Source organism: Squalius cephalus (genome assembly GCF_949319135.1).
Source record: "Squalius cephalus genome assembly, chromosome: 13".
Classification (NCBI taxonomy): domain Eukaryota; kingdom Metazoa; phylum Chordata; class Actinopteri; order Cypriniformes; family Leuciscidae; genus Squalius; species Squalius cephalus.
In genome coordinates, this window is record NC_137134.1 from 11,113,267 (window position 1) to 11,120,967 (window position 7,701).

General features: G+C 36.0%; 1 protein-coding gene across 1 annotated transcript; it reads left to right on the forward strand.

Annotated features, from left to right (window-relative positions):
- The first annotated feature begins 322 nt into the window (after positions 1 to 322).
- Positions 323 to 5,775, forward strand: LOC307169344 (uncharacterized protein). Its single transcript, XM_079889941.1, has 8 exons — positions 323 to 405; positions 489 to 821; positions 945 to 1,058; positions 1,195 to 1,292; positions 2,166 to 3,841; positions 3,952 to 4,278; positions 4,496 to 4,624; positions 4,878 to 5,775. The coding sequence occupies exons 1-5, from the start codon at positions 381 to 383 to the stop codon at positions 2,256 to 2,258; spliced, it is 663 nt and encodes a 220-aa protein (XP_079746067.1). The 5' UTR covers positions 323 to 380; the 3' UTR covers positions 2,259 to 3,841; positions 3,952 to 4,278; positions 4,496 to 4,624; positions 4,878 to 5,775.
- Positions 5,776 to 7,701: the final 1,926 nt, after the last annotated feature.

Below are 7,701 nucleotides of genomic sequence, written 5' to 3' on the forward strand. Positions count from 1 at the left end.
ATCAGATGTTTTTCTTTAAGCATGAGTCTTTGCCATGGCATTTTAGTCAAAGCTCAATCTGATATGTCACCTGGTGCTGGTAGCAAATAATAAATAAATAAATAAATACAATTTTATATGGTTATATAAAAGTTATGTGGTTTTTTGAGGAGCAAATCAAAACTCACACATCTGTATTTTTAAATAAAACACACTGGCATATTTACACATACTATATCCTCTAATGACTTGTTGATTTAAACAACTAAGAATGATCATGTTCTCAGAGAAGGCCAGCTCTGACTTCCCCTCTCGTCTGTGGTCGAGGTTTGTGTTTCCGCTCACAGGACGAGATGTGTGAATGATCATATATAGCAGATATTATTCATCTGGATCAGACAATGAAGATCATACAGCTGCAGATCTGTGAGTTTCTCACGTCACATTTGATTGAGTCAGTTTTCTTTTGATTTTATATCTTAATAAATGTGTTTTTCTTTCTCTCATAGATCTGTTCATGTTGTATCAAGCCACAGAGAGTCTAACAAACACACCAGTAACTTTAGGATCTGATGTGATTATAACCTGTGATCTTGATATAAAGGAGATTTACTGGTACAAACAGAAATTACCGGATCCTCCAGTGTTGATCTTACGCACTTTTGATAGCACAATTGAAGGAGGTAAATATGAAAACCACACCTCTAAACACAAATACTCAGTGAAAACTAACAGTCGTCTGTTCATCAGAAATATCACCACTGATGAATTAGGAGTTTATTATTGTGTGAAAACTAGTGAACCACTAAAATTCAACAACGGCACCAAAATCTACATCAGTGGTAAGTTATTTTATCATTTCATATGTATTTTCAGTCAATATAATGGATTTTAAAGAACTGATATATTTGCAGTTTCATTAAAGACTGAAACTGAATAAAGATTGAATTACAAACCTTTTACAGACTCTGTCCACAGGAATCAGACAGATGACGCTCCACAACACCAGATACCATGGAGAAATCTGACCATCATCATATCTGTCCTGCTGAATGTGCTTCTGACCATTGCCGTGATAGGTTTGTAAAATTTAATTGAATTTACTACATGGAGACAAACTCTAATTCAATACACAAATTCGGCCATATATCATATCTGCTCTTTGTTTAAACTGTCAAGAAGTGTCTCAGTGATGTTTATTCACGGTTGTTTCAGGTTTGGTGAAGAGCTGCATTGACGCAACTAGAAGATCTAAAAATACTTCAGATAAACCTCAAAGTACCACTGCAGCTCAAAACACAAATGATCCACAGGTAAGACACTTCTTAAATATATGATCTTAATTATTTTTAATATATTAGTTTAAATATAACCTGCCCACATTATTTTTGCACTATGCTCTTAGGTTAGTATAGTGATATAATAGTTATCCTTTAGTAGTGGTTAATCTACTTAAATCCTTTCAACTTCAGATAATGTACGTTAAATTAATTATATGAAATGTGTTTTAGAAAATTACTTTTAAAAACATACATCTGGGATACTCAATTCTGATTGGTTAGTTGCAGCATTCTGGTCAAATATGGGACAGCCCCTGCATATCTCTGCAGTTTAGTTACCGCTCATACTCCGGCTCGCTCTCTCCGCTCTTCCAGGTCATGCATCCTCCAGCAGCCTCGATATAAACTAAAGTCCATGGGTGGTTGAGCATTCTCGGTCTCAGCACCACGTCTATGGAATGCTCTACCACCGGAAATTAGAGACTCTCCAACATTGGATTGTTTTAAGAACTCTTTAAAGACACACCTTTTTAGAGCTGCTTACTGTAACTGAATGTGACTTTTTATTGTATTCCCTTGTAGTTGTTATTCTCTTTGTATATTGTAGCGCTTTGAGTCTAAGAAAAGCGCGTTAGAAATAAAATGTATTATTATTATTATTATTATTATTATAAATATATTTCTTGTAATTAGTGCTAAACTTTATATTTGATCATTGTGCTAGTTTTATATCTCTCATATCATCCTTCATCTGTTTCTATTAGTCCTTCAGGATGATACAAGACCCCTATGCTTCATTTCGGGGTCCTGATCACCTTGTTAGGGTTTATTTTCCTATCAGCTGACTGTACATTATGTCTATCATACTGTATATGTCCATTCATATATAATATGGTCCTCTTTCAGTGTGCTGAAGTTGATTTCTTCATGTGCTCCAGTAACACCAGGCCTAGTCAGGAGCAGAGCACTACTGTCTACTACAGCCAATGTGTGATGTGATACACTTTATGAATACAAAGTGTGCCTACATATACCTGTACATTTGTTTTTTTTAGTTTTTTTTTTGTTGTTGTTTTTTTTACAAACTAAAATGTATTGTTATTATATTTTACATTTGTAGATTTTAATTTCCATTTCCATTTATGAGTTTGCTGCTTTGTATGTAAATATGCAGTGTGTGTATGATAGTAACACTTTTTGCTGTTACTGTTTTAAGTGGAGATCTTGCTTATATATAGTAATATAATAATTTGTCTCTCTCTGTTATAAGTGTGCTGTCATGCTCAGCAGTAAAAGTAGTAAACCACATGATGATGAGCTTTCTTGGGGCTGAAACAGCTTCTTCTTTTTTTTTTATCAGCAAATTTTTTTGTTATTCTTGATATTAAATCACACATCACATCATTTTTTTTTTTTTTTTAAAGCAACACTAAGTAGAAATCGTGTTTTTGTCAAACAGCGACCCCTAGAGTTGCTGTGGAATACTTGCACTGTCGTAAATACCTCCCCCCCCCCCAATTCAAACGCATGGAGTGGCCAGGTGTAAACAAACCCCATGATTAAAACATACGCACGAAAGCCGAAAACAAACGCTGGTTGGCCTCTCACGTCCACATTTGAGGAAGTGGTGGGGGAAGTGACGTATGCCGTAAAGCAGTCGAATTTTGTACCACGTGCTCTGGTTACTACACGAACCCCGAAGTTACATAGTGCCAGTAAAAGCGCTACAGACCCCGTCAGGCTATGGCAGACGTGTCATTCAACCTATTGTAAGTCGATGTACCATCACAAGGTTCTTGGAAATATATTATGAAGGTTGAAAAAGTTACATAGTGTTACTTTAATCATGACATTTTCTGCTGGTTTGTTTTGTGTTTTACATGGATTTGACAAAACTTGAAGTCAAGAGAAACTTAAAGTTTTAGTTCATGCTAATTAAATTTTTATTGAAAGTTATTGAAGTACATTATTGAAAACAAAAGTTGTATCTGTTAATATTATTTAATGAACCTGAGCAAACATGAACTAACAATGAACAGCTGAATTTTTTTTTAACTAACATTAACAAAGATTAATAAATTGTTTAACAAATATGAGAAATAAGTTTCACACTTCTTTTCTTGTTAAAAGAGGGCGTACTAGGTAAAAAGAAATTCAATCCAGATTAATTAAAATATACTCTCACTTGCCTCAAGGATAAATATTGTTAATAGTGAATTAGTGGCTTCTGAGAGCATTGAAATTCAAGAGACAGAAACTAAAAACATAATATGTGTTTGAATGACACTGAAAAAAAAAAATGGTGCTGTTCTCGGTGTCTTGTGTCATTTTGCTGCCAGTGAATTAGAGGTAAATATATATTTTTAAAAGACAAGAGATTATATATATAGGCCAATGGTTGAGTTTTGAACAAACAGACAAAAACGCTAAATGTGTGGCCAGAGCAAACCTGCCTTTAACTTCCTCTTGATTGTGGTTAATCACCATATTCATCTGAAAGCTCTGAGGTAAAGTTACATCTCTACAGTCGTGTGAAAGAAACAAGTGTTTTAACATCATGAAGATTGTGCAGCTTTACCTCTGTGAGTTTATTGTACTTTATGAATATTTTATTGTTCTTTGTAAGATAATTTATAATGTTTAATGACATAATAATAATCCATATTATGTGTGTGTGGTGTTTATTCCACAGATCTGCTCATATGGTGTGAAGCTGCGGAGACTTTAACTGATCAACTAACAGATTTGGGTCAAAATGTGTCGATAAACTGTGATTTTGATGTAAAGGAGGTTAACTGGTTATTACTGAAACTACCAGATTCTCCGGTTATGATATTACGCTCTTTCTCATCTGCAACTCCTCATTACTACAATAATAGATTTAGACAAAAATATTCAGTGCAAAGAAAACCTCATCTATTCATAAATAATGTCACTATTGATGATTTAGGAGATTATTACTGTGTGACAACAGACGCTCCTCCTAAATACAGCAACGGCACCAGACTACACATCACTGGTGAGTGAACATTCAGTGATCATATTGATGTTATACAACAAATTATTATACAATGCATCCTTTTTAGACCGTTATGTAAAGTAACTAAACATTTCAATGGATGCACAGTCCTGAATATATTATATATTATATTGAACCAACTGCAGAGATTAAATAAATATTAATTATACTAATTAATATTAAATATTAATATTAAACCCCTTCAATGATTACACAGTACCAACTCCAACTCTAGAGATCCAGAATCATACAGTGGTGAAGAACACTGAGAAGAATCAGACACATTGGCAGATTATTATCTTCATATCTGCTTTCATAAATGGTCTTCTGATCATTGTGATCATAGGTGAGCTCTTTGGTGAAATTATATGTGTATGGCTCCAAACGTGGACATTGTACTCTTGAATTCTCACTATAATATCAGTATGCTGTTTAAAAACTAAGAATATTTTAACAGCTCTTGCAGTTATAGCTCTTTATAGTGACTACAATTATTATATTACAGAAAGAACAAAATCTGAAATGTGGGTGAATAAATCATGTTTTTGGCTGAACTACTCATTCAATGATAAATATGAATTCACTTTGTCACTTTTAAGGACTATTAAAGGTGTTTGTTCATGCAAGAAATGGAGACGACTTGAAACTATTTCAAGACACAGACCTACAAAATCTTCAAGATTGGGATTTCGAACAACCTCAAGACTCAACACAAACACTGATATGTTACATGAAAATATAAAGTAACACAATATGTCTTTCTCTTTGTTAAAGTATAAAGTTTATAAATATGGTTGATATCAATGTATGTGCTGTTTAGGGAAAGTCAATATAAAAAACATAATACCCAATTATGCATGAGAGATTTTCATTTTCATAATATGTCCTAGAATCAGGAATATGTGACCAGAAATAATGTTTTCATGTTTCCTGCTGGCTTTGTTCTATGCTTTTGTAATTTGTTTATTTCTGTTGAAACAAAAAAAATAAAAATACAATAAGTCACAGCACAAAGGAAATGCCTCCTGACCACAAGAGGGCAGTGTTGAGCACGAAAACCATGATTTCAAAAAACATTTGCTGACAATAAATCAAAAACATTGACTATAGTGACTACATTGGCTATAAATGTATGAAATCCAAGTTGCATTTCCGTTGTGTTGTGAACCTTTGTTCACTGAGTGTGCTTTAAAACACAAGGTTCTGTGCAAGGACTAAATCTTAGGATGTGGATTTTGTCTAGCAAGATGCCTAAATTTATGTTGGTGGAGTTGGGGAGGTGTAGGGATACAAAAACAGCAGATGCCAGAACAAGGTGAGCGGCTGCTTATATGCTCCAGCACTTAATTGACAGATTAGATGGGTTCACTCCTCCCGAAATTACGTTGTGAACTTCACTTCGAGACCTTTATCATGCGTTCATCATTTATTTTACTGTGTTGTAAATGTCTTTTATGTAAAGGTTTATTATCAGTAAAATCACTGTTCTTAAGAGGCAAACTTGTGTAGTCCCGTCCCTTTTCAGAGTTGCGCTCAGTGTGTCTTCCTGTTTGTATTTCCAGAGCATCAAAGTAAGATCTTATGGATTTTTGAGTGAAATCTTCCCTGTCTACTGACATTTGTTATGACATCCACTTAAAACATTACAATGCTCATGATAACTTTCATTGACTCTACAATAAGTGAATCCAATTCACCAGCTTATTACTGTTCCACAGCGATGCCATAGAAATACACAGAGCTACCGCAAAAACGGAAATTCAAACAAAATTCGAAAGATGGCTGTGCGCTTGTTTCTCTGGCACATAACTTCTATACTATATAAAACTGAAAAAACATGATTATCTTTTGGCAGGTTCAGCTGGAAAATCAGCCTGTTTAATTCCAAGGGTTTGTTTATTAATTTTAATTATTTTTTCCTTGAGGTCCACTCGAGGTCCACAAATGTTTTGTTTTTTTCCCTCTTTTTCTTCCCACTTTTTAATTTCTATTGTCCACTCTGAATTCACGATGTGACATCTTTCAAAATGTTCAAGTTTTTTTTTTTTTAAATCTCAAATATCCTTCTTTTCATCCCACCAAGTAAATACTTTGTTACAGTTACTGTTTTTGACCACCAGAGGACAGCAATGGTTCACAGTAAAACACTTAAAGGCATCTCATCTCACTTGAACAATTAGCTTGTGCTGTTTTGCTATAAATAGATTCCACTCGTCAGAACTGTGGCACAGTGGATTTTGAACATGTAAGAGATGTTGGATAATGCTTTATAACTCACTTTAGGCTGCAGTACAATTCACAGTATTGGCCACATTTAAAATGTGTTTTTATGTTTTTCACGAGTCTCTGGGCCCTATTTTAACGATCTGAAACGCAAGTATCTTTGTGGGCGGATCTCGGGCGCTGCCGCGCTGTTGCTATTATACCAGCGGGATAAATGACTCTTGCGCCTGACGCAAATCTAAAATGGGTTGGTCTGAAGTAGCTACATTACTCATAGGTGTGGTTTGGGCATAACGTGAAATAAACCAATCAGAGCATCATCTCACATTCCCTTTAAAAGCAGGCGCGCTTGTTCCATGGCGGATTGCTATTATAACGGCGGATTTGCCAGGCGCACGCCAGGAGCGGTTCACAGCCGAGGAGACCGACGTTCTCGTCAGGGCCGTAAAAGACAGAGAAGTGACATTGTATGGGGATGGGAGAAACCCACCCAAATTAGCTTCGCTTAAACTGGCGTACAATTTGGGTAAATGTGTAAGCTAGATTTATGCCTATTTTTTCACAATAGCCATTTCGTGGACATTTCATTCACTTCATGGATTTCCCTCGTGTGCAATATATTTGCAACTGCTGCGTTTGTGTAGATGAGAGAAGCAAAATGAATGCACGTTGTGCACACGCTACATTATGGCCAAGCATGCGCCCTTAAAATAGCATCTGAATGCACTGACTTTAGACAAGATTTTTCCTGGTCTGTGCCGGAATTGTTTTCTGAAACTGCAAAATAGCACCGGGGAACGTTTGCGCCGGAACACGCCTCCTCTTTTCGCTGAACCGCCCCCAGGAGCGCAAATTTATTCCCTAATTTACCAACATGTGTCTGTGGAGGGAAAAGTCTGCTGTGCGTCGAGTGCAAAATAGGAATGATACATGCATCGGTGTACAAAGTCAATTGTGCTGGGTGTAAAATAGGGCCCTCTGTCTTCAAGTTCAAGTCAAGTCTCGTGACAGTTCTTCACGAGTCCAAGTCACAAGTCATTTTTTTGCGGCTTAAGTGCGATTTGAGTCCAAGTCGCAGACTCGAGTTTACATCTCTGCCCAGAAGCATAGAAAAGGAACGGCCACTTCGGCCATGACAGGGTAGTGCTCGGGCTGGAGCCGACACTGGACTGTACTCAGGGGCTTGAACAGATTCTGGAG